The sequence below is a fragment of the Dermacentor silvarum genome, chromosome 2 (assembly GCF_013339745.2).
Source record: "Dermacentor silvarum isolate Dsil-2018 chromosome 2, BIME_Dsil_1.4, whole genome shotgun sequence".
Taxonomy (NCBI): domain Eukaryota; kingdom Metazoa; phylum Arthropoda; class Arachnida; order Ixodida; family Ixodidae; genus Dermacentor; species Dermacentor silvarum.
In genome coordinates, this window is record NC_051155.1 from 173,379,277 (window position 1) to 173,405,438 (window position 26,162).

The 26,162-nt window shown below is 46.4% G+C and overlaps 1 protein-coding gene across 1 annotated transcript; it reads right to left on the reverse strand.

Annotated features, from left to right (window-relative positions):
* Window positions 1–20,260: 20,260 nt before the first annotated feature.
* Window positions 20,261–25,968, reverse strand: LOC125943562 (uncharacterized). The gene is made up of 4 exons (XM_049662967.1): window positions 25,961–25,968; window positions 25,853–25,916; window positions 23,556–23,726; window positions 20,261–21,373 (listed from the first exon to the last, which is right to left on the reverse strand). The coding sequence occupies exons 1-4, from the start codon at window positions 25,966–25,968 to the stop codon at window positions 20,666–20,668; spliced, it is 951 nt and encodes a 316-aa protein (XP_049518924.1). The 3' UTR covers window positions 20,261–20,665.
* Window positions 25,969–26,162: the final 194 nt, after the last annotated feature.

A 26,162-nucleotide genomic window follows, 5' to 3' on the forward strand; every position in this document is an offset into this window, starting at 1 on the left:
CGGGACGAAGCTTGAGCTCCAGCCCAAATTCGATGCCACCTATTCAAACACACGTAATAAAACACAGAGATTTTTTCTCTTAGATAACCACTGGGCCGAGTTTAAGGAAATTAGTTTTACTTGTGAGAGAAAGATATATTCTAGTGACACTTAGAAGCGCAATTTCAATTTAAGACCTGAATTTGTTTACAAAAAGAGCGATATATTGGCAATTGTAAAAAGAAAATTAGGCACAATGTTTACATATGTGTTACTCTTCATACAAGAACAGATATCGCAGTTCATTAAACTGCATACGATAGAACATGCACAGCCGACACATACTATATATTAATTTATATGTGACGTTCATTCTTTACAATGTGCAGAAGGGATTTGCAGAACTCCTACTCACATAGTAGTAATGTACCTAAGAGTCATATGTATATTACAATTTTGACCACTTTAGACGTAAAACTATATGAAGTTTACAAAATTGTGATATCATTTTTTATTGCTGAGTTACAGAGTTGTAAGCTTGATAGTAGGTGATTTCAATTTCCCAGACATTATGTGGAAAAATGCCTCGGCTTGTCTTAGGCAGAATTCAGCAGAATGCAGAGAACTTTTAGATCTATGTCATGATTTCAACTTCACCCAGCTTGTTCTCAATCCCACACGCACGACTCGCACTTCTGAGAACATTTTAGACCTAATACTCACCACATCACCCGATTTAGCTTCTTCTCTAACATATTTACTGGGAATCAGCGACCATTCTATAATCCACTTCACTTTGCGAGCACAGGTTTCCACTAAGAAACAAATTAAGGTCATTCAGGATTACAGCAAAGTAGACATCAATGCTATAAATCGGGAATTACAGGTCTTTGTGGACTATTACTTCTCTGGCTTCGAGCAGCGATCAGTTGAAGACAACTGGTTGCCCTACAAAACCAAGTTGTTGTCCCTGGTTGACCAGTTTGTGCCAAAAAGAAAAGGTTCAATAATTCCTTAAAAAGATTGCGCAACAAAAAGAAGCGGGTATTCAGGCACGCAAAACTGTCGCACAAAACTGATCGTTGGACGCCTTACATCAACGTGAATCGAGAGTATACTGTACTGCAGTATTAAATGCCGAAAAGACATTTTTCGAAACAACACTTCCGTCGTTATTGTCTTCTAATCCTCGCAAGTTTTGGAGCATAATTAATGGCACGAAACATACGCTTCTTCAGTTAGTTCAGTCCGGCACGCCGGTAGCTTCTGATAAGTGCTGCGCAGTGCTAAACTCTAAATTTTCTACACATTTTCAGAAAGCTGTCCCCACTGTATTAACACTATTCCCAAGCTTTTCTTTCCTACCAATGGACCCTATCGCGATCAATGCTGTTGGTGTTGAGAGACTGATTGATAACCTAAAGCTTTCGTCATCTGCAGGTCCTGATTTCCTTTCATCGAAAATGCTGAAGTGTACGAAAATATATTCATCACTGATTCTATCGAAACTTTTTCAACAGTCATTACAAATGCAGGCGCTGCCCTCGGACTGGAAGGTAGGGAAGGTGGTTGCCGTGCATAAGTCAGGTGATGTACATTCTCCTGATAATTACCGTCCCATCTCGTTAACGTGCATTGCTGTCAAAATATTAGAGCACATAATTTACTCGCACCTTATAGATTTTCTTGAGTAGAGCACTGCACGGGCCGATTTTTGCGGCCCGGGCCCGGCCCGGGCCCGTTTTTACATTGGGCGGCCCGCCCGAGCCCGATAAAAACTTTTATGGCGAGACCCGGGCCCGGCCCGGGCCCGGAAATAATCTACGTAACCCGCCCGGCCCGGCCCGCCACCCCTTTACCTTAAGCCCGAGCCCGGCCTGAGCCCGACTCGAAACCGGCCCGAACCCGGCCCGAGACCGAAAAATACATGTTTTTCAGAGTTGAGAAGCCCGAGAAGAACTCGCATAAAGCCCGAGCCCGGCCCGGGCCCGCGTCAAGAAACCCGAGCCCGGCCCGAGCCCGTGAAAAAACTCATCTACCCACCCCGGCCCGGCCCACGGGCCGGGCCGGGCCCGGGCTTTCGGGTAAGCCCGAGCCCGTGCAGTGCTCTATTCTTGAGTTCAATAGTTTTTTCAGTAATTCCAAACACGGGTTCCGAAAAACATTTTCGTGCGAAACGCAACTGCTATCTTTTACTAATGACCTGTTCATTTATGCAGACCTGGGATTTGAAACAGATTGTATATTCATTGATTTCGCGAAAGCTTTCGATTCGGTTTCGCATGCCCTGCTCATCTTCAAACTTAGTCAGCTTAATATAGATCCCAATGTGGTAACACGGATAAAACAATTTCTGTCTAACCGCACCCAGTACGTGACAACTAATAACGTCTCTTCTGTCCCTACTGCAGTAACATCTGGCGTCCCGCAAGGGTCCGTTCTTGGTCCTTTGTTCTTTTTAATCTACATCAACGACCTTTCTTCCTGCGTTTCAACTTCAACTATCCGGCTATTCGCAGATGACTGTGTAATCTACCAAAAGATCACTAACCCAACAGATTCGCTTGAACTTCAATGTGACCTCGACAGTGTCTTCGTTTGGTGCACTAATTGGCTCATGACACTCAACCCAACTAAATGCAAAATCATGCGTATATCTAGGCATTCTTCTACTCAAAGCATGCCTGCCTACTTCCTTAACAATGTTTCTTTACCCCCCACTGACTGTTATAAATATCTCGGCGTTCATATTATGTCTAATGTGTCCTGGGATATTCATATTGAATATAAGACAATGTGAGCTGCATGCTTGGTTATTTGCGTCGTAATTTTTCTACTGTCCCATTTCCCGCTAAGGTAATGCTTTATAAAACCCTCGTCCGCTCAAAATTAGAGTCCGCATGCGCCATATGGGACCCGAGTCAATCATCCCTCATAATTTCCCTTGAAGCAGTTCAGAATCGCGCCGCGCGTTTCATCCTGTCAAACTACTCCCGTCATTCTAGCGTCACATCCATGAAAAGAACATTAAATTTACCGGACCTTTCCCTCCGTCGCAAATGCTCCCGCCTGAATCTTTTTCATACAATATACCATTACAATCAAGTGTTGAAACATGCTCTATTTTCACCACCTTGCTACGTTTCAGCTAGAACCGATCACCTTTTCAAAGTAAGCTTGCCATTGTGTCACACTAACTTATATCATGATTCTTTCGTCCCAAGAACAAGCACTGAATGGAACCACCTTCCCTCCTCCATTGCTGCCATTGCAGACGCAGAACGTTTCAAGATCGCCTTGGAAAATGTCTTGTAACTCATTATCTGTTATTTAACTGCATACGTTTGTAATATCATACCACTGCTTTCTGTAGTGCCTTCGGGCCTTGAAAGTATTTATAATAAATAAATAATAAATAAATAAATAAATAAATAAATAAATAATAAATAAATAAATAAATAAATAAATAAATAAATAAATAAATAAATAAATAAATAAATAAATAAATAAATAGTATCGTCTTCTGGAAGTTTGCAACTTTCAACACTTCTTATATATATATAAAGATTACAACCTAAATAAATATCTGCTTCTAACGGTCGCTACGTTTTAACTTTTTCTTTAAAATGTAAGAAAACTTTATGAAATGTGGTGCAGTGGTGGTCGAGCACACCGATTTCTCATTTCCCATGTATTTAGATAACAGTCCCCGAGCTAAAGCTTCCTCGTAAGCGGTGCGCGCACTTCACTCCTCAAAGGTGAATAGGAATCACCACGCCAACGCACGCCGCGACCTATCGCCGGTGAAACAGCTATTTCTGCCCGAAAAAAAAGGTGGTTGAGTATGTTTATGAAACATTGGCTAAAAAAACCAACGACAACCCAACTTGACAACAGTGTTTATCTAGATGTGGAAAGTTGATTGAGGCGCTTATATAAAATGGACTGCATTATTTTCGTATGTCATGGGGGCAGGTTTCGGAAGAAGTGCTTTATGGGCGGCAAAAATGTGTTTTGATATGAAGCTTTCCTTTCAAGTTTCTCGCAAAACCACAGACAAAAATAATGATTAACGCCACAGTGTCACTCTTATATCTAATTCTATGCGACACGCATGGCTCCGTGTTTGAAGTTTCTGAAATTGATTGAAGATAAACCATTCGGATATGCGAAAAAAAAAAGAAACGTTTTGCGCGAAGCCAGTTCTCGTCACCTATACAGCACTTCATTATAAGGAAGATAATGCGAAATTTCAAGTTCGCTGTTTTGCAATATGTTCTTACAACTGAGCAGGCGTTAAAGAATGAATGATTGTCACAAATGCTCTAATTGTTGTCTTGAGGAAAGGACAGTATATCATGAAAGCTGTACTGGCCTTCAAGACAGAACGAATTCGGTCCCGTTCATTCTGTTCTGCGCACTATCATTCGCAGAAGTTCCTTCAAGCCACGTTGGAGAACCGGCGGCCGTCGTCTTCTCGCTGTCTCCAACGCGTCGTACCGAAACGCGAAACGGTGCGGTCGTGGTCTCCTGCCCGATCCATCGTGGAGCGGTCGTCGTATGATCGGCGTTGTCGAGAAGCGGGGTACCCTTGAGCAGCGATTGATTCTCGCGGATGCGTGCGTCCTTGAACACTTGGAATACGATCACAAACAGGGTCACGATCAGAACGATGACGTAGAAAAGCACACAAAGCAGACAAGCCAGGTCTTTCTTGGGCGCACTGGCTACCGCGTTTGGCGACGGGAGGGTCTCCAGATCGCCAATTGGCACTTTGACACTGGCATCGAACTGGTAGACGCCGGGTTTCTTGTTGTGCGAACCGGAAGTAGCTTTCGGACTGTCCATTGGTTGCGAGGCAGGATGGTATTGCACGTAAGATGTCGCCGACCTGTCGTGGCCTGGAGATACGACTCCTGCTTCGACGTAGGGTGGCGAATTTACATCCATGTTGTCCTTCTTCTTCGTCGTCGTCGGTAGAGATCCAACACACTTTTACGCCGATAGTTGTTACGGGTAAGGCTATTTTTTGCAGCACCTGTCGCAAGTAGTCTCACTGTCACGCTTTCTCAAATAGGCCAAGAAAGGAACAAACAGGTTCCGGAAATACTCAAGTCCCGCTTGCCTGAGGTTCGAGATACGTACCTACTCCACATCCAAGCCTCGAGGTTCCCGCGTCACGTGTAGCTACAGCCACAGGCTAGGACGTGTAAAAAAATCTTTGTGTCATGTAATACATGACACAAAGATTGAGCAGTTGAAGTGTAGCGCATCAAACTTGAGAAATTCAAGCATCGCACCATGGGACGTTACACTAACGAGAAACACTAAATCAATGTGACGTGACGTATGTTTAGCATTGGCGTCACGATGGCACCGTAAATGTTGCCAAAACTTGCCATGTTCAATGTTTGGTCTTTTGGAACGCTACGCAGTCCACTTTTGCCGATAAACAATTACCTAAGCCCTAGCAGTTGCCGTCAATATCTATGACGTCACGGCGTGCTGATGCGCGAACTTCAAGGCGGCGACGGCAGCCATCTTTCCCTATTGCACCTTTTCTGGCTTAGCATGCCTCTTATGGCGGTAACAGTGACGTTTTTCGTTATCGCAGACCATTTTTTTAACTACTACACGTTAAATCAGTTTTCCCGTAGTGTCCCTTTAAACAGCAACAACGAAACCAACAACAACAAAAAAGGCAGATAAAATTAAGGAGGATTATTCCTAGCGCGAGGATGCCGTACTGTTGCTTTCTTTTACTCAAATGTGTTTGACACTGCGCCCGATTCTGGGCAGATACCCCACAGTCGATATATATCATTTTCTGAGCTCGTCATCATTATCCCTGCGGCAATATCGGCCCTTATTACGAGCATGAGCTGTTTGTATGCAGGGCTGCAGCGTGGGAGATCGAAGAGGAAGAGCGGAGAGAGGGCTTCTCGTCCTAAAGCAGGTGGATTTTCGGGTGCATAATTGGCTACGTACCCATTCGGGCAAAGACCGGGCAGAAAATGACATAATTCCTTAGAAAAAGCTGAGCAGTAGTATATATAAAGAAATGACGATTTCTGTTTGTTGAATATCAACGGAAAAGCGAATGCTGATTCCACAGTTTTACTGAATATATTCTTAGATCATCCATTGTTATTACTTCTCCACGCCACTATGCCGCTCCTAGCTGTTTTACTATTTGAGGAAGTGCGCTTTCCTTTATCTCATTGTAGGCGGCGGCATCTGGCAGAGCATATGAGGTATCAGTTCGTCGGCTATACCGCTGCTATAATCGGTGCCATACAAACTGGAGCGTGCGGAGGCACCGCTGTTTGTGAAGTGAAAAAGGCGAAGAAAACCAGTCAGGCCATTTCATGGGTGCGAACCGGTGGCATCTCTTAAATGCCCGGTACTGAGGATATTTTGACCTTCGGTATACATCATTGCGGCAAGATTTTAAAAAACTTCCGCCCAAGAGGCAGGTCATGTGTATTCAATAAGACCAATTTTCATCCTCTTAGACTCCCTTGGCACATCAGATGGTGTTTAACAAGAAAATTGAAACTTTCGTTTATGCGAATGCATTGCGGGATACCAATGCTTAATTTGTATTCCCACATCTTTGAATTGGCTTCTTACCCTAAAAGTTACCATTGCAATCAACACGAAACTGTGGAACATTTCTTTATTGAATGTCGTAGGTTCGACGTGAAAAGAAAACGACTTCTGGCACGGCCCGTTCGCCAACTTGCATTGGTCATTCGCTCCCAGCGATATTATCTTTTTGGGTGTCGGCATTAGGATGCTGCAACAGGAATTCATGTGATGCCATATTTAATTTTGTTAGTGAAACAAAAAGAATACAATGTTAATTTTATCAGTGTTCTTTTTCCTCACTATGGAAATAGAAATATTAGCTTCAAATTTGAATGTACTCTAGCCTTGAAATTGATTGTAATGATTAGTATTCATTTAATATCTCATTCTTAATTGACAAAATTAAATTTAAGCTTTCTTCGCTTTTCACTTAGTGCCGCGCAATTCATGGTCGATTCCCCGTAGTTGGTTGAGCCATACCCATGCACACCAAATCAAACCAAGCCGCGTTCAGGCTACTACAACATATAGTGCACGATTCCAGTGAGATTTCTGTGGACTCTAGAGCGTCCCCATGATCAGGCCTTACACGTGTAGGTTTTATGCTGTGATTTATTGTTTGATTGGGCGCAACAGAGATGCGCTCAGTGGTACTACTTTGTCGCTGGTGGGGAAAACGGATTTATTTTACAAATCAAATACTGGCTTCCGGACCTAGGTTGGTCTCGCATCTCCTGTATCAGGGAATCTAGGCAGGAATCCATGATATAGGAGAGGAGTGAATTAAATTCGAGGCCATGAGCTCACGCGCGGAGACCATCCGGGTATGTAGGTCATAATATTTGTCTAGGAAGGTGGCTTCTTCGAATGTCTCCTGTGGCCATGCACTTCCAAAGAAAAGGTGCCGCATCGACCACTTCTAGTTTTTTCGGCAAAAATTTTGTGCTTTAAAAGCTGGAGCGTCCCGTCGCGATACCGACCCAGCCCTCGTGAAAGGTAGTGGCGTAGGCAAAAAAAAAAAAAAAAAATGCGAAACCTTGCACTAGGTGGCGCAAAGCTCAAAACGCAGCGAAGCTAACCGACTGATTGCGTCTCTTGGTTGTAGCTAGGTTGAACTTGGCTATGTCGATGTTTAAACTTGGTTGTAGCTAGGCCACAACCAAGTTGTGCCCTCATGCCACCGCCAACCTATCGCCGCCGCCAAAGCTGGTATGACGTCATGCTCCCCCGCACCGTCGCGCTACCGCCGCGTACCTTTCCAGTACTACTACAGCCTTGTTGTTTTCACTGGAAGCGCCGGCGGATCAAGAAGAGAAGAAGAAGAAGCGTCGGCAAGCACGAGAGGAGAAAACGGGGACTCTCGCCTGTTAGCAGGGTCTTCACGGCCCGTATCAGTGCTATTAAAAGCCTTTCTCCATTATATCGACGGAATCGAGTTATTCTGCGGCTTCTGTACGCCATAATTCCACAATTTCGGTGCCGAAGCCCGGGATAGACCAACCGACGGCTACGAGTTGCCTGCAGGAAAATGGAGAAGCTCAAGGCGAAGCGGACTTCACGACGATCCTTGAACAGTCGGATCATCAACGAGGCAAGTGCCCTTTTTCGTAGCGACTCCACAACGCATGAGCAGCTCGACTCCATCTACGAGAGGCTGAAGGCAAATAATTACGAACTAAACAAGATAAATTTGGAGCTAGAGAGCCTAATCACGGACGAAGAATTCCAAGCCGAGTACGAAACAGTCTTGGAATATGAGGACAACGCGACGCGTGCCCTTGCTGAGCTCATGAGCAGGCGGGACCGCATTTCAAGTGACACTGCGCACGCAGCCGAGGGTTCAACGTCGGCTACCCATACCATTGCGTCACCATGGGAAAGGACGGGAGCCAAGCTACCAAAACTCACGATCACTCCCTTCTCTGGAGATGTGTGCAAATGGGTGGAGTTTTGAGAGCAATTTGACCTGATTGTTCACAATAATGCGAGTCTTACTGCCACTGAAAAGTTTCATTATTTGCAACTATTTCTCAAAGGAGACTCTGCTTCAGGAGTCACGGGTCTTCCAACTACGGAAGGATGCTATAAGGACGCCATAGACATGCTGCAGAAGCGCTTTGGGGACAAGACGAGCCAGGAGCAGGAATACTTCGCAAGGTTACGACACCTGACTCCCGTTCGTTCATCTGGTTACACAAGAGCACTCCGACAACTCAACGACCACGTACTCGTCAACATCCGAGGCCTGGAGTCATTGGGTGTGGAAAGGTCGTCGTTTTCGTCCATGCTCTGCGACATCATCCTTAGGGCGGTGCCCCGAGATGTCGTAGTTAACTACCATCGTGCATGCGCTGCGCAAGTCGAGAGTGCTACCGCGGACAACGCTGCTGGTTCTTCGAAACTAGACGGTCTACTCAAACTCCTTTCGATCGAACTGGAAAGCCTGGAGAAGAGTGACTATAAGGACAGCAGCGTGCGAGACAGCGGCGGTCAGCTTATGTCAAACCAGCCATCCCGCAGTCGCTACTGGAAGCAGCCTGCGTCATCTGTTCTTCACACGAACTCAGATCGTGGGTTTCAGCCGTGCAAAGAGATGTGTGTGTTCTGCACATCAAGACAGCACTCCACAGAAGACTGCCCTGCGGATATGCCCCTGACGCTGGAGAAGGAAGTGCAATCGAATGAGAAACGGTGCTTCCGATGTGCACCACCAAATGTCATAGGGCGCGCGACTGCAAACGAAGGATCTGTTGCTCGAGGTGCAAAGGTCGCCATGCTTCAAGTATGTGCGACCCGCAAAGGATCCCTCAGAGCTCGCACCAAGGACTCAAGAATGAAAGAGCAAGCACGACAGTTTGCGCATCGGTAGGGGGACGACGACGAAGCAACGATGGATCGACTTGCGTCTTCCTGTAAACATTTCGAGCCTGGGCGGTAAGAGACAACACTTGCCGTTACGTGCGAGGTGTCTTCGACGGCGGAAGTCAATGCACATTTGTTACCAAAGACATGTCAAGACACCTGGGCCTCAAGTGTATTGGATCTATAAAGATAGCTCTCAACACATTCGCCAGCACCTCAGACCAGGCGGCGGAAAACCGACAAATAGTGGAGCTGCGCTTACGAAGTCAGTTTTCTGACATCGAGGTTGTGCTAAGCGCCATTGAGATTCCGCATATATGCCAATACATCGAAGAAACTAAAATGGAAGTGTCTTTTGTCGCTTCATTTAAGAAAATGGGAAGAGACGTAGCCGATGAACCGACACATGCATCAGTCATCACGCAAAGTGGAATCAGCGTGCTGATCGGCTCTGATCAAATGTGGAGAGTCTTGACGGGCGACGTTCTACGTTGTTAAGGCAATGAATCGCTGATTGCCATGAATTGCAAGCTTGGTTGGACTTTTCAAGGACGCACCACCTGTTTGACATCACTGCCAGCAACAACGGGCATAATGTTTTGCGTTGTGAAAACTCAAGTATGCGAGTCGGACGAGTTCTTACGGACATTTTGGGAACTTGATCACTTTGGAATTTCTGGTGCAGGTGACATAACGAATGAAGTCAGCAAGGTGATGCAATATTTTGATAGCACCGTCACAAATCGCAACGGAAGGTATGAAGTAGCACTGTCTTGGAAGGATGGATTTGAGCTTTCGGACAACAAACATGTTCCTGTCATAAGGCTGCAGAAGCTTCTTAATCGACTAACGAGGCAGAAAGGGCTGCTGCGAATATGCGGCGACACCATACGTGAGTACGTACGAGCTGGACACGCCGAAATCGTCGACGACCTCCCTCCTGAGCAAGGCAAGGTGTATTACATGCCACACAAAGAAGTCATCAGAAAACAAGCGTTGACCACGAAAGTTCGGGTGGTTTTTGACGTGTCATCGCATGAAAAAGGTAGTAGGTCTCTCAACGAGTGTCTGGAAAAGGGGGACAACCTGTACGAGGACCTTGGAAAAATACTACTGCGCTTCAGGACACACCCCATAGCGGTAATCGCCGATATTGAGAAGGCGTTCCTGCAGATATCGATACGGGAGGAAGACAGAGACGCCTTTCGATTCCGGTGGTTTGCCGAAGGCAACTTAATGGGTACTCCGCTCCAAGAATGGAGGATGACACGTGTTCCCTTTGGAGCTACGTGCAGCCCATTCCTGCTCACAGCGACCATCATTTACCATGTGAAAAGAGAACATAAGGCCAAAGCACAAACTGCGACCAAACTGACCGAGGCGTTTTACGTGGACGACCTAGTCACTGGCGCCGCCACGGAAGAAGAGGCAGAAAATTTTTGTTGTGATGCGCAAGAAATTATGAAAGAGGCGGGCATGGTCCTACGCAAATGGACCACAAATTCCGCCAACCTAATGGTTGCCTTGGAACGCCAGCAGGAATCTGCCAGTCAAAAAATGGTGGTCCTGCATGAGAAGTCGGTCAAAGTTCTCGGAGTTGTTTGGAATCCTGCAAAAGACGTATTCACTTTTTCTGTTGAGAGCCTGTTAGAGTTCATGAAAGATAAACTGGACACTAAACGGTTTATTTTACAAGCGACATCGAGAATGTTCGATCCTCTCGGACTCGTTGTACCATACACGATTGCCAGACGCATATTTTGCAGAGATTGTGGACACGAGGAATACGCTGGGACGAGAAATTACCCAATGAACTTCAAGAAGAATGGCAAGGTTGGGTACGGCAGCTCCCTCAACTGCAGGAAATAACAGTTCCTCGTTACCTTGGCGGAGGAAGGAAGTTGCCAAGTAAGATGCACCTGCATATCTTTTGCGATGCCAGCCCAGCTGCGTATGGAGCGGCGATTTACGCGGTTGCGTCCACAGATGACCGATCCATGTTGCTGATCTCCAAGTCACGTGTGGCTCCTATAAAGAAAACAACGCTACCCCGCGTGGAGCTTTTAGGTGCATTGGTTGGCACAAGACTGCTGATATACGTCAAGAGTGCCCTAAATAACATTCGTATTGAGTACATTATGTGGACCGACTCTACTATTGTATTGTCATGGATACGAGGAGACTGCACAAGATGGAAACAGTTTGTGGCTAATCGTATCACGGAAATTAAGAGCAGAACAGAACCATCCCGGTGGAGATATTGCCCAGGATTGGAGAATCCATCTGATTTGCTAACGCGGGGAGTGACGTTAGACAAGGTGACTTCGTGCTCAAGATGGTGGCATGGTCCTGACTGGCTACACGGATCCATGGACAAGTGGCTTCTCCAACCATCCATTTCGTCGTACTTTGACGACGCTGTCAGGAGTGAGATAGCAGCTGTTCAAGTAGTAATGGAAGCCAAAGTACACAGTCCAGTTATATGCATTGAGCGTTTCAGCAAGCTTCAGCACCTATTGAGAATAATAGCTTGGGTGTTCAGATTCAGAGACCGTTGTCGACACAAGACAGAAGAAATTGGCCACCTGAAAGCGACACAAGTAATTCGAGCCGAACACTACTGGGTGAAATGCGTGCAAAAACAAGAATTTTATGCAGACCTCAACTGCATAGCACGAGGACGACCCCTAGAACCCACGTCGCGCATTGCCGATCTCCGCCCGCTTATGGACGCCGAAGGAATCCTCAGAGTCGGTGGACGTCTGTCACTTCTGAAGTTACCGCTAGGAGTGAAGCATCCAATAATTCTCCCCGCAAATCGCTATTACTCCACTCTGGTGGCCATAAGAGCTCATCAACAAGTCTTGCACGGAGGTGTACGACAAACTCTTACACAGATCAGAGAGTACTACTGGATTTGTCGAGCGCGTGTTCTAGTCAAGAAGGCTATACATAGCTGCAATGTGTGCAAACGTTTCACTGCCAGACCAGGAAGTGCTCCGACCGCTCATTTACCAAGTCACCGAATGGTGCCGACAAACCCTTTCGAAGTTGTTGGTGTTGACTTCGCTGGACCTCTCCTAGCACGCGCGCAAGACGCTGACGCCAAGTGCTACGTTACACTTTTCACGTGTGCCGTGTCGCGAGCAATCCACCTCGAACTCGTTTCAAGTCCGACGTTTCAAGTATGACGTCCGAATCATTCATATTGTGCTTGCGGCGATTTGTCGGCTGAAGAGGACTACCCTGCGTTATCTATTCGGACAATGCAAGGGACATTTCAAAAAGCGTCAGCAGATTTAAAGAGACTCTTTGACATGTTCACGGAAAAGGACGTGACGAACAACCTCACCTCTAACGGAATCTCGTGGAAGTTTATAGTGCCGAATGCACTATACTAACACAGATGACGTACACTAGTATAGGCCTAGCTACAACCAGGTTTCAACCTCGACATAGCCAAGTTCAACCTAGCTACAACCAATAAGCGCAATCAATCAGCCAGCTTCGCTGTGTCTAGAGCACGGTGTAAGATATATACTCTTTAGATGGGGACACTTCTCGGCTTCTGGTGCTTGGCGGGAAATCCGAAATGATTCAGTGACGCGCGAAAGTCGATCGCCGTGGTGAGGGGACAGCGTGGGGGAGAGGGCATCACCTTGACGAAGCATATACGGCGGCGCGACGCCGCTTGCAGACGCTGCTTTGTGGCTGCTTGTGTCACCCGAGCGTTCCTTGCTCTCGCAAGCTCTCGCCTTCGTTTTAACTGAAGTTGTGTCTTCCCGCCGATAGGTATCCGCCGCCGTCACCGGGCTGACGGACACGCGCCGTTGCTACATTATCTGGTCGATTACGTCTCGCCAGTGTCCTCACCTAAAGAGTACATATCTTACACCATGTTCTTGAGCTTTGTGCGGCCTAGTGCAAGCTTTCGCCTTTTTTTCTCTCTCTCCTGGCTCAGCGCGCCGCGTAGAGAAGAGAGGCGGGAGTCGGGAAGGGAGGGAGCGGGTGAGGAGACCGTGTGCGCATGCGCCGGGTTGCCCTCCTGGTTGCCATGGCTACGGCGCGGCAGTTTCATGATACGAAACACGAACCACACATTACGGCTGGCTTAAACAGCTTCGCTGTTATATAAATAAATAAATAAATAAATAAATAAATAAATAAATAAATAAATAAATAAATAAATAAATAAATAAACGTCGCTTTAAAATGTGTTATTCTCGTAATAACTTCTCCCCTTCTTCCTCTTCCCTCCGTGCAGAGTAGCACGTGGTTCAGACCAAGCTCTCTGCGTCTTGTTGAATAAAATCTGTCTCTCCCAGTCATGATACCTTTCCTCTCCTCCAGATGGTTCTTTCGTCCCCATTCAAGATCGTCAGCTGAAATTGAGAAAGCTAAAGTTGGTTGCTATAAATATAGGCGTAAACCTCATTGACAAGGATACTGGTGTATATTTGTATGAAGAAGCAGATGGAAATTATTTTTGCTCTCTGATTCCACTTTTCACCCTTCATAGCAGAACACCCATTGCTCCACACACCTTCTTTTCACGTAACAGAGGAGATTTGACGAGTCGTTTTGCGTAATATTAACAATGACACAGGTAGTGAAAAAACACAAAGGGAATACGGTCCGCTACTGAAACAGACCTTGGGCATAATGCAGCAGATAAACAGCCTAGTGGCACTCAAGTAAGCGTCACGATTGACGGGGTGCGTATGATCCCACCAAAGCTACTGGTCTTTAGTGGGCCGTGTGTAAATGCACCTAGACCGAAATGGCATATTTTTTAAGAGCAAGTGCGCCGTCTTGTGCTTTTGTGTTGCAAAAGTACCTGTTTTCAAAGCACTTTTATTTTTTAACCAATGCATTCTCTCCTTACATTCCAAATTGTTGTAACAAGTTATAAAAATTTTGGCAAGGTATTTGTTCTTCACATTCGCGTGCGCTTACACATGTCCTTACAGTATTCGGTATGGGCTCGAAAGAAGAAGAGAAGAAGGACGAAGAATAGCGAGTTGGCCCGTTTCCAGCCTCCGCTCTGCTGCTCCTTCAGGTGCACTAGCTGTTTGCGGTGCCAGCAAGGCAGTATTCCCACCAAAGTTCACCGAGAATGGCCGCACAAAAAGCAAAGGAGATCGCCCAGGGCGTTCAGCCTCGTCCACCTCCAGAAGCTGGCCCGAAGGAACCGGATCCCACAGCAGCAAAGCCGACGCTAGAAGCGAAGAAGTCCAAAGCCGTGGCCGCTGTCCCAGAAGGTGCCACCTCGCCACCTCGGCCCAAGCAACCACCACTGACGACACAACAACCGGTGAAGCCTGCCGTTAACGTTGCCGTCGCTGATACAAGGCCAGCAAAGCCCAAGAGACAGCAGCGCCTGCCGCCCTTAGAGCAGCCAAAGTCGATGGCCCAAGAAGCCAAGGAAAGAAGCTTGGCGATCGAGAACGCCGATCCGGAACCAGCAGGTGAGATGAAGCCCCTAGACCAGAAGCCCTTCGTGCCAGAGACGTTCCAGTCGCACGTGGTCGACGACAACGCCAAGGCCCTGAACTACCAGCGACTGAGCTACTTCCGTCACCGACGTTTCCCGACACGGGACAGGACGCCCGGCGGGTCGCTGTGGGACCCAACGAATCAGCAGCCGAAGGCCCCGCAGCAGGGTTCTTCCGGGCATGGCTCCACCTCTCAGACGGCGTACGTCGTCGAGAACTACGTACGCCCTCCCGAAGGCCCGGGCGATTCGGACCTGACGTCCCTGCAGATGGCTTTCATCGGTGTGCTGATCGTCCTCGTCATTGTGGTGATTATAGCGTGGACTGTGCTGACCTTGCGACGATCTAGCGTACTCAAGGAACCTGTTAGGCATCATAAGACAAGGAATGGAAGTCCGCCTGAGTCGGAGGTCTCCGATGTGCAACGCAAACTTGATGCTACCAACGCTGACACAACGATGTTCTCAGCAGATGCTACACTTTCGGCTGAAAACAGCGCAGTTTCAGAAGACAGTGACGTTGAAATAGCATTGGTCACCAAGACCGATACCGATTAGTCAATACCATGTGTCGGCACAGTGGCACACGTCTGTCTTTTGTGCCGACCAATAAAGCGTATCAGTTTGAAGCAGCTGTGTGTTCTTGTGATCCATGTGAGATGCTCGGTTGACTCTATATATTGAAATGTGAACTGCACAAAGAAAACAAATGAATGCGAGTTAATGTTCTAGGTTGAGTTAGAACTATCCCCCTCGGGCTTGCAAAAAAAAAAAAGTATTCTGCCATTAGGCAGCGTTCTTGCGTCAATGTTGCCGGTGGCGCAAGCATTAGGAACGTAGTCAGCTAAACGCTATTTGATATCTTCACAATGTATTTCATTGATGGTTTTTCTGTGCAGTTCAACGAAACTATTTTTCCACCACCAGTACAAAAATGAATAGTTGTGATAAACCTTGCAAATACACTTTTTTTTTTTCGCGGCGCGAGAGACATTTGCTTCTTGTTTTTTTTTTTTTTTTGCAGGACTGGTCTTATTTTTTTCGCTTTTTTGGGAACTTGCCTATTTATTCACCTCAGGATCTCATATTCTCCTTACCCCTTTATAGGTAGAACATACGAGAAATGCGGTCTCTGCGAGCAGTCACGTGCGGGCTACGTTTTAAAATGTTTCAGCTTTAATTACAGTCAAGGGAAATTTTTTATGCAAATGCTCGAAAGTATAGATTCACTGGAAATAAGGTTGTGATTCTCATAATGTCGAACGAGTCTTGCGCATTTTTTTTTTCAGGAGCAATTAGGGCGCACTTGTCAAGTCAGCGCCTCAAGAGACGATGTTATCTTTCGATGGGGGCGAAATGTGAAAACACCCGTGTACTATAGATTTAGGTGCACGTTAAGGAACCCCAGGTGGTCCAAATTTCCGTAGTCCCCCACTACGGCGTGCCTCATAATCAGATCGTGGCATGTAAAATCCCATAATTAAATTATATAGAGACGATGTTATCAGGTTCCTCAATTGTAAGTTTTGCACGACGTGATTTTCGACATGCCCTCGAGGTACGAGTATTACTTTGTTATGTCATTTCACTTTGCTCCCGCTGTTATTTGATAACCGTGACTATTAATGCGACACCATTATATGCCCCATTACGGGAAAATCCGTCGTTGTCGTCGGCTGCGTGACCGAAAGATGATACCAAATATGGCGGACGGCGCGAAGAGTAGAAACACGGGAAAAATGCTCGAATTGACGTCAAACTTGTCAGGCAATTTTCTGTAAACAAAGTCAAATAATGGAATGGAAAATAAAATTTCGTACATATCGGTCTGGCTGGGAATCGAATCCAGGCCTCTAGGTTGCGAGACGAGCACGCTTGCCCGACGCCACGGTGGCTCGACGGTTATGGTTGGCTAAAGTTGTGTCTAGTGCGTGCGTCATTTCAACGTCACGTCACTGCTTCCGTCACTGCCTCCCACACGTCACTTGCTCATCGGATTTCATCGGTGCTTTGTCTCCTGGGATGCTCTCCGAAGCGTCTACTTCAGCGGCAGCTGGGAAACGTGGTCGCCCACGGAAGCATGCCTCAGAAAAGGAAGCAAGGGAAAAAAAAATTCATCGTTCTGCACGAAAATGGTCGGAATGTTTCCGGTCTGTGGACAGCGTATACGCAGACACACACACACACACTGATTCAGCAGAAATAACTTTAATGCATGTCGAAAACATAAATCGAAAACATTTCACCTAAGCGATTATAATGCTTTCGCATTCCCACACGTAAGCAGTCTTTAAGTGTCTCTGCAGAATTTTGTTTACGTTCTCTCGTTGTTTTAAATATACAAATCATTGTAACCGTTTATCTTGAACTGAGTTTGGTAAGGGAGGGGGGGGGGGGGGGGGGTCTGAAAACTCTTGCTGCCCGCGCACAACGTCTACGTATGCTGGTGCCTGTGTATCCAGTTCTGCGTTGGAAATAAAATTGAGAAATTGGAAGCAAGTTAATTAATACATCCTACGCCTATAACTCTCTAGTATTTCTGGTGCGCTCTAAAACAAATGCATCTCTGTGTTTTTTTTTCTTCTTTATTTTGTAATCCGATAACAACCTAGCAGGCTTGCTTCTCTTTTAACTGTCGTTTAGAGAGAACCGCGAAAGTGGATGCGGTTGATTCTTCAACTGATAGCCCGTAAGAATGTTCAATGACCTCAGGGTGACAAACGAATTACCAAGAAAGAACACCCTTTCTCGTTGGTGGGAGATGTATTGGCGCCGAGCGAAGCACCAGGACCGAAAGAAGGGTCTCCTGACTTTGTGCATCTGGGTACAAGGCGAAGCGGTGGAGGATTTTAATTCAGAACAGATGGAACGAGTCGGAATCTACATACAGCAATCTTTGTGTGAGTGCACATAGAGTCGAAACACGAGTTTATGTTTATTCTTCCCCCGCACGGCCACGGCCGCTGCCGGGGATGAGCGAACGCGAGCGCCATCTGGTGGTGGTACAATGGTTGAAGATAAAGATCGCGGGCCGTCCTAGCGTTTTACTGGTTCTTTGTGTTTTACCCCGCACCGCCGCTGCTGCAGTGGTGATGATGATGGTTATGATTTAATGGCATCCCCTTTGAAACATGGCGGTGACAAATAGTCACCTAGCCTGCTTGGTTGTTTTCTAAATCAGATATTCTACACATGTTTTTTTATCTAGCATTTTTGCATACATCTCCTTTAACTTTATTTCCCTTCAAGATCTACCTTGTACTGCTACCTATTACTGTACGAGATCCGGTCATATGCTTTTTTTCCACCAATACTCTAAACGTCTCTTGCTTATCTTGACTGCTGACAGGACCGGTTGATGCTTCCGTCCACTCTAAACCCAACCACTTCTGGAAGGTGTATGTTACCTATGGTTCTCACTAGATAAATCCATTCGCGTTCCATTAGGGTGTGCTGAGTGGTCTCCGGATTTTTTCTGCAGCATACACATGCCTCATCTAGTTCAGAATATTTTCTCCGGCATGTTTTTGTCCTTAGGTAACCGGCTCGAGCCTCAAATAGCAAGACACTGCCCTTTGTGTTATCGTATACATTTTTTCTTCTAATTAATTTCTTTTCAATCTTGTAAATCTAGGTAGTATTTTTTTTTGTTTCCATTCTCTGCATGCAATTCACTGTCTCTGTTTCTCTAACTTTCTTTCTTATGACTCCTGGCTGTCTATTTACAGTTTCAATTACCCTGTACTTGGTTGCCAACATTCTTGACCTCTTCCTCAATTCTGTGTCCACGCTTTTCAAGTGGAGGTACTTGGGCAGTTTAGTCAACCATTTATTTTCGTCCATGTTCCTGAGTCTTTCTTCAAAACTAATTTTGCTCTGTGCTTCTCTGACTTCAGAAGAGGCCCAAGCCATGTCACCCTGCACTGCCTCACTCGGGGTTTTACCGTGGGCTCCCAAAGCCAACCGGCCTACCGATCTTTGCTTAACTTCCAACCCCGACAAGATATCCGATTTTGAGCATGGAATGGTATTTACGAACGTTAGCGCTGGCACCATTACTCATTTCCAGATTCCACGCACCACCTCATACTTATTGCGGCCCCACAGTGCTCTGTGTTTCTGCATTTGCTGCATTTCGCTTCCCCTTTATTTTCAGATTATCTTGGTGGGTCCTTGAGTAAGTCTTTCCTTCGTTTATGTATACACCGAGGTATTTATATTGCTTGAATATGGGTTTAACTTGCTGTTGAATTGACACCACGTAATTACTCATATCTTCATTAAAGATAATAATTCCCGATTTCTCTGTGCTAAACGTAAGGCCTAGATCTGTAGCTGCATGCGTTGCCACAAATATTCGGAAGCGTCTGTAAATCGCTTTGATTGTCCGCTAGGAGCAGTATGTCACCCGCTTAGATCAGTCCAGGGCCCTTCTGCTGCACCATTTGTACACTACGCATGTAGGATAAATCAAACCCTAATGCGCTGTTTTTCATTTGTCATTCTATGCCCTTACATAAAGCGTGAACAACAATGGAAACACAGGACATCCTTACTTCGGTCCTTGGTGAATTCTCACCACTTCATTACCTTTTATACCTCCCTAGACAACTTGTACTTGGTTGTACGCGGATGCTCAGAGGTGAGCACCACGTACGTGGTGGTGGTGCAAGGAGCACAGCGGTGGTGATGTCGCGCTCGTCCTGCGCTGCGATTGGTTGGCATATTCGGCAAGAGAGCAGTCATGGAGCACCCATGGTCACAAAAACCTGATGAGGTTCGCAAAAAAAATGTTCTCTTTTGAAAAGAAAGACGTCATCGTATGTTCTCCACGACGCCTCATTGGATGTCGTGAACTCCCTCCGTCACCCTGAACAATGTCATTTTCCTCGTACTTACTATCTAGCATGCCTGCAGCGAAAAAATAGAAAAAACATGAGTCACAGCATCGTCCCCTCAAACAAAACTGACAATGCGTAATGGCAAATGATAATTTCAGATATTTGCCAATGATAATTTTAATACTTTGTGAAAAAAGTTATTTTTAATGTGTTTCATTTCGGCGTCAATTGGACATGTTAACCGTCAGTGGTTGAAAGTAAATGGGGGTTAGGAAGCTTCAGTTGTAGGTTATAACACTTCTTGTGCACGAGTACTAATTCATGTTTGAGATGTTTTCAACTAACAACGCTTATTTCTTACCATTCCTATTAACAAGGCATCTCTAAGGCTATCCGTCGTCTTTATAAGTTTTCGTAAGGGTCGTCTTGGCAACATGCGACTTTTGTTCGAAAGCTGTAATCACAAACTACATAGAACCAACATTCTGGACAGGCCATACTGTGTTTATTTCTCATCTTTCACAAATATTGTCGTCGTTGTTGGCAGTATTTACGAACGTCTGTACCTAAAATTCATAGGAAAAGAGGCAGGTCTGACAGGAAACACGTTTTCTTTTTCTTAATTGGTTAGCTGAACCTTGTACTTATCACATAAGCATGGTCTACCATCGTGCTGACTGGAATCTAATTTTCTTGTTAATTATCAAAGCAGAAGAGGTCCAAGCGGTGTATACAATAAATTTTCTAGCAAGATATAGATGTGGCCGTAATAACGGTCGTCATGGAACTTATAAGGCCCTTCTACGTTTCTTACAAACTACAATACCATATCGGAGCCCCCTAGCGAGAATAACCTAACTGCATCCGGGGCGCCCATTCGGAATTCATTGTCATATAACTAGAGCGATGGGCCGGGGAATGATAGCATCTGTTCGGTGACGTGTACTATGGGTTCAGCGACATATTGATAGTACCCGGGATTTGCGTCATCAAAATCCAGTCCTGCATCGTAGCCGATGTAATAGGCTTTGTCGTCTACGCCGTCGTAAACGCTCTCGGTAGGCACGTTCGCAGACAGCCCGTCCACCGCCATCTCAGGTCCTGCAATAACGCCAATGTGCTCATCATCAACGACGGGATGTACAACTTCGACGCTGTTCTGCGTCTCAGTCATGGTGTGGAAGCCGTCATTCGTGGCAGTTTCGGCCACGGCTTGAGCGGCAGCTTCGACAACAGGCGCCTCACGGCCAACGATTACCGGCGCTGCGACTTCTTCGACATATGTTGGCGGGACGACGTCTTCGCCGATAGCATCATCCTCATGCTCGACGGGGTTGGTGAAGAACACGACAGGCTCAAGAAAATCAGTGTGCGCCTCGCTGTAGTTGACGGGCCCGTCTGGATACAAAGCCAATGGTTCCGTGAACACCTTCTGAGTGAACGCCTCGGCCGACTCAGAGGCGATGGGCAGCACGGGGGTGGTAGTATCGGTACTCCTTTCGGGTACTCGGATAGCCACAGGTATTGTCCTCACAGACACAGTGGGGAAGCCCCAGTAGAGGTTGTTTGGGTTCGTCTTAACGTAGTCCTCAAGCCTACTGCAAATCTGCATAGAGAACATGGGAACACTTAGTAAGTCTAGTGTTCTGGCAACTGTGAAGTGAAACATCGTCTAGCCCGTAGAGGAGGAGCGTACTGAGGTCACGGAGGAAGATTATTTAGGAGTAGAAACTCCCGTCAGCGCGGGCGCTCGCGTGCGACCAGATAACGTCACATATTAGTATGCGCCGACGGGGGCGCATGCAGTGGCGGTGCCTTGAGGGCGCGTCATGCAAGCAGCAAAAAATCAGAATCCCGGCGGGCTGCTCGGGCGCGTTCTTTTCGGCGGCACCCGTGTCTCCCGCTCAAAGCAGACGCCAAGCATACGACACGGGCTTTCGGCGTTCGCTTCAGCGTGCACGCCGTAACGTTGTTTTTGTGGGCCTTTAGGTGAAACAGCAACTGTTCTTGTCGGTGTCTGTTCGAGGGCCGTAATACTAACAGCGCTGATACGTGCAGTGTACCCTTGTTCGGAATTTGCTAGCCTAAGATGGGACGCAGGTGGGACGCGTGAGTGACCTCAGTAGAACTTGAGGCGCGCGACCGAACGGGAGCAACGCGCGCGGCTGAACGGGAGCAACACACGTGACGGGTTGCCTTGGCAACCAAGACAGTGATAATTTCTTTCTCGGCCGCCAGGTGCCGCCAGCATAACAGTGGCTCCGCGGGCTTGTGACATTTTCTGGTCGCCGCAACTGGCGGAGTTTCCACTCCTAAAGGTTTCTTGCTCCGTGACTGAGGTCAACACGCTTCTCTAGACCACACGAATGACGTTCTAAGGACTGCGCTGGCGATATCCGAAGATGACAGGTGGCACACTATCGACTGTATGCGAGGTTGCGTCACTACATTTACAGTTGCCATTGACTGTTCTCAACCTGGTGGTCGGCTCAAGCTTTGTTAGCTGCTTTGTCCTTCAGGAGTGTGTTCTAGACAAGTGTGTTGGCCTCTGTACAAGCGGGAACCATGCTCATACATGCGTCATCATACTCGTAGATAGCTCACGCGCATTCAGTTTCTAGCTGATATGCATGAGATACAAGATCAGTATAGATCTATAGAGTACAGTACACAAGATCAGTATATTGGCACAACGTATTGCCACCATCGAAACGAGTTATGAGTCAGGCGTGTACTGCAGCAGAACTCCGCGGTAGTGCAGCGGAAACACCAAGTGGGCTTCCATTGCAACCTACTTGGTGACGCAACTTGGTCCGATGGATGGCTTCGAACCGTGTTACCTCAGCACAGCAGCCCGATGCGCTACCCATTTAATCACCGTCTACCCAGTTACCCAGGTAAGCGGGAAAAGGGTTAGATAGAAATACACAAACATACAAACAAACATAGATATCCCCACAAAAGTGTGTGAAGTACCCAAATAATGCTAACACATTAAAAACTATTTTCACTATATTAGCCTGACGAGGATCAATAGTAATCCGGGCTTGTAATATTGCCCCTCAATTAAATAGTTTATGACAACCAGAGTGACGTAAAAAGCGTTTTTAGTAGATTATTGCATGAGTGAGCCTTTTCATGAGATAAGAAAGTTGTCATGAACGTTGTTCCCTCCACCCCCTTTCCACGTTCACTTGAGCTGTTCGGGTCTCGAATGTGATCTTCGTAGCCTAGGGGTACAACAAAAGGTGATCCGACCGTTTTTTAATACTTAATCGAATGCGAAATGCATGCATTTAGAATTTTGTACCTTTTCATGTAGCCTTGTCATGTGTTTGTATTGAAATATGATGTTCGGCAGCTTCCTACTCCTATGTGCATACACACACAAAAAAATTATAACCACCCCTTCTACTCCGTGAAGATGGTCGAACAGCGAAGCTGTGTTAGTTACACCGAGTGTTACACCATGCAAGTCAAAATTCAATGGCCTTGGAACGCTGCATGTCGTTGCGCACATACTTCAGTTGCGTGAGGCTGTGCTCGAACCAGAGCCTGTCGCAGACTTTGCAACTCTCACCAAAGTCTCAATCCCGGAATTCCCGCTTGAAGCGAGCAGTGGCTCCACCGTTCAGGATGGTTGCTTCTCTACGTTGACGCCGTTGTAGAGCTTCTCGTTCGCGGAGTCCGGGTTCTTCATTCCGACGCCGCCGATGTGTTTCCGCGTCTCGGCGCGCAGCTCGGGGTCATATGATGTTTAAATGAGGCCTTGTAAAAACGCAGCTTACCTGATCAAAACGATGCATGCCTAGAGACCCATCTCGCAAGCCCGTTCCAGTGAACAGCAGGCCCAATGTTGAGGGCTTCAGGTTACATAGGCTGAGAACCCTGCGGTGAAATGGTACTCCCACAAGGATGAACCGTCCCGTGTGAGGAAGCAGCTCAAACGTGTAGCCTCCCTGCACACCAGGAATGTTGAAAGATTGCTCGTTTTCAGTGTTCCGCTGAAATTACTTGTACTCCAGCTACACGTGCAAAGCTTCCGGTAGCGATGCAGCCACTGCATCAGCGGCGTTGTCCTTGTGTAAGTGGTGGTCTTATTTGGTTATTTGGAGACTACACATTGTTTAGGGATTCGGGCGATCTGGGTATTCGGCTGCCACTTTCTGACCACTTTTTTCTAAATAAGGCGATTGGAGGCCTTCTAGTGCACGTAGAATAACGAAAAAAGGAGTCAAAATGATGCATAAAGTGAAGGAAGATGCACCGAGTTAGCGAAGAGAAATGCGCAGAGCAGGAATAATGCACAATTAGCACGAAAAGACAATAATGAAACGTTTATGCGCTCTCTGAAACTGCGTGCGCCTAAATCCGTAACAGGAAGCTTGGCTTTTCTCAATAAAAATTATGGGCCGATCCGGAATGTAGTGCAGTCTAAACATAAAACAACATGGTACCTTAACGCACGATGGAATACCTTGCGTTCGATGTCAAACGCTGTTGACTCGCCTTTCTTATATGTGTGAACGATTCATTAGAAATAATTTTGCACTGAAAGTCGAAATAGAAAAGTACCCTCTCCAGGCAAACATTTAAGAGCAAGTAACCAGAAGCATGCGATTGCACCGGCCTCACCAAACAGGCCCAGTCGATCTACTAGGAGAGAGCCACCATCTAGAATCAAGTCATGACCAAGTGAGACCCGATGTAATGCTCTTGGAGCGAATGCGGGTTTATGCAATAAATAAAAAAGGGGGAGCCGAGTGGCTTGATTTTTGTTATTCATTGCGCATGATTGTGACTAAAGTCATGAATGACACTTCCTATCAGGATGATTACTGTAATTACAGTAAGGACAAAACTGGTCGCCACACCATCTGCACGGCCTAGTGTACGTTCCTCTCGAATTATTGATGTGACGTGTGGCCTTTACCTGACGGCTTCAGATCGGATAGTAGGTTGGTTTGTTGGTTGGTTGATTGAATCTAAAGGACGTACACGCTAACGAGTGCACTAGCATTTAAAAGACGCATTTGGCAGTTTGTTCGTGTTGTGGAGCGTCAAAGATGCGGGTTTGGGGAGTGGTGTCTTGTCGGAGCCAACAGCAAATAGTCCTTTCAGGTATACGCGAATCATGCTGTTCCAAACTTCAGAAATGGGTGCGACTAGTGTCCATATGATAAAGTGATTACTACATATTGTAAAAGGGTGACAGTGGTGATAGATGCATTTCTCACAGTGCAACAGCAAATGCTGCACATCCCTTCAACTTCACAAGGACACCAGCGAAAGCAAGGTCCCTTTATCGCCCAATTTCCCGAATCAGACGCACGCCATGACATGTAAGACGCGTCAATGCTGTTTTACGCGTACCTTGATTCTTCCCGTATATTTACAGTAGATGATGTATGGAAGACATGGCGTCGGGGGAGGCACGGAATAAAACATGTATAGTATGGCGTTAGTGTTAAAAAATATTTCAAGCACACGTTTTCTCTATTATGCGGTATGTAGGAAAAATCTTGATTTCGTCTTTCCGTCGGCAGCGTGGAATGCCCCCTTTGGGCACATGGGCACGCCCGCTTACGAAATAAGGCCAATCATATCCTGGCCAGGTTCATCGACTTTGAGGATTGTTGGTGCACCTAATGTTCGCTAGGTATAGCCGGATACGCAGACCGCATGGAACCGGGCGCAGCGGGACTTGTCTGTTTCTTTCCGCATTTATACTAAGCGCGTCTAGTGTTCGCTGAGCCTCTTATGCCAGCAGTGCTATCAGCACGGAGCACCCTCTTCCTTCCTATCCCTGTCCTCTCTATCTCTGTCATCTGTTCAAGTGTCAGTGGCGCGCAAGGCAGTTACGGTGCGGTCAGCAAGCTTACCTTTTCTGTATCAACCAACCTCTCTCTCTCTCTTTCTGTCTGTGTTCCAGATAATTTTTGTGTCATCTTTCCTAATCGAAATTATTTGAAATTGAAGCAACCCGCTCCGGAACTTCCTCTGCAATTATTTGGATGCCTATAGCGGGCGTATTGCTGAAGAATTGGTAACGGGATTCTGCAATCCCAAACGAAGTGAGACTCACCGGATTAATGAAGCCGAACCTGTGCAGTGAAAGGCCTGAGACGATGCTGCCATCATACAGTAAGCTGCACGGTATCAAACATATTTGAGAAATTCAAGGAAGATTCACCTGTTCATTAACACAATATGTATGCACTTTGACACACATGACATTGATAGAAGCTATTCGTAAGTTGTTAATTCTGAAGAAAGCACTTTTTTTTTCTATTGAATGTGCCCACGAGAATTTGCTTCGGAACTTATTGACAAATAGTGCACATATTAGAGACATAAAAATCCTTTCGTTTCTGTAATTGTGCAAAAGATATATA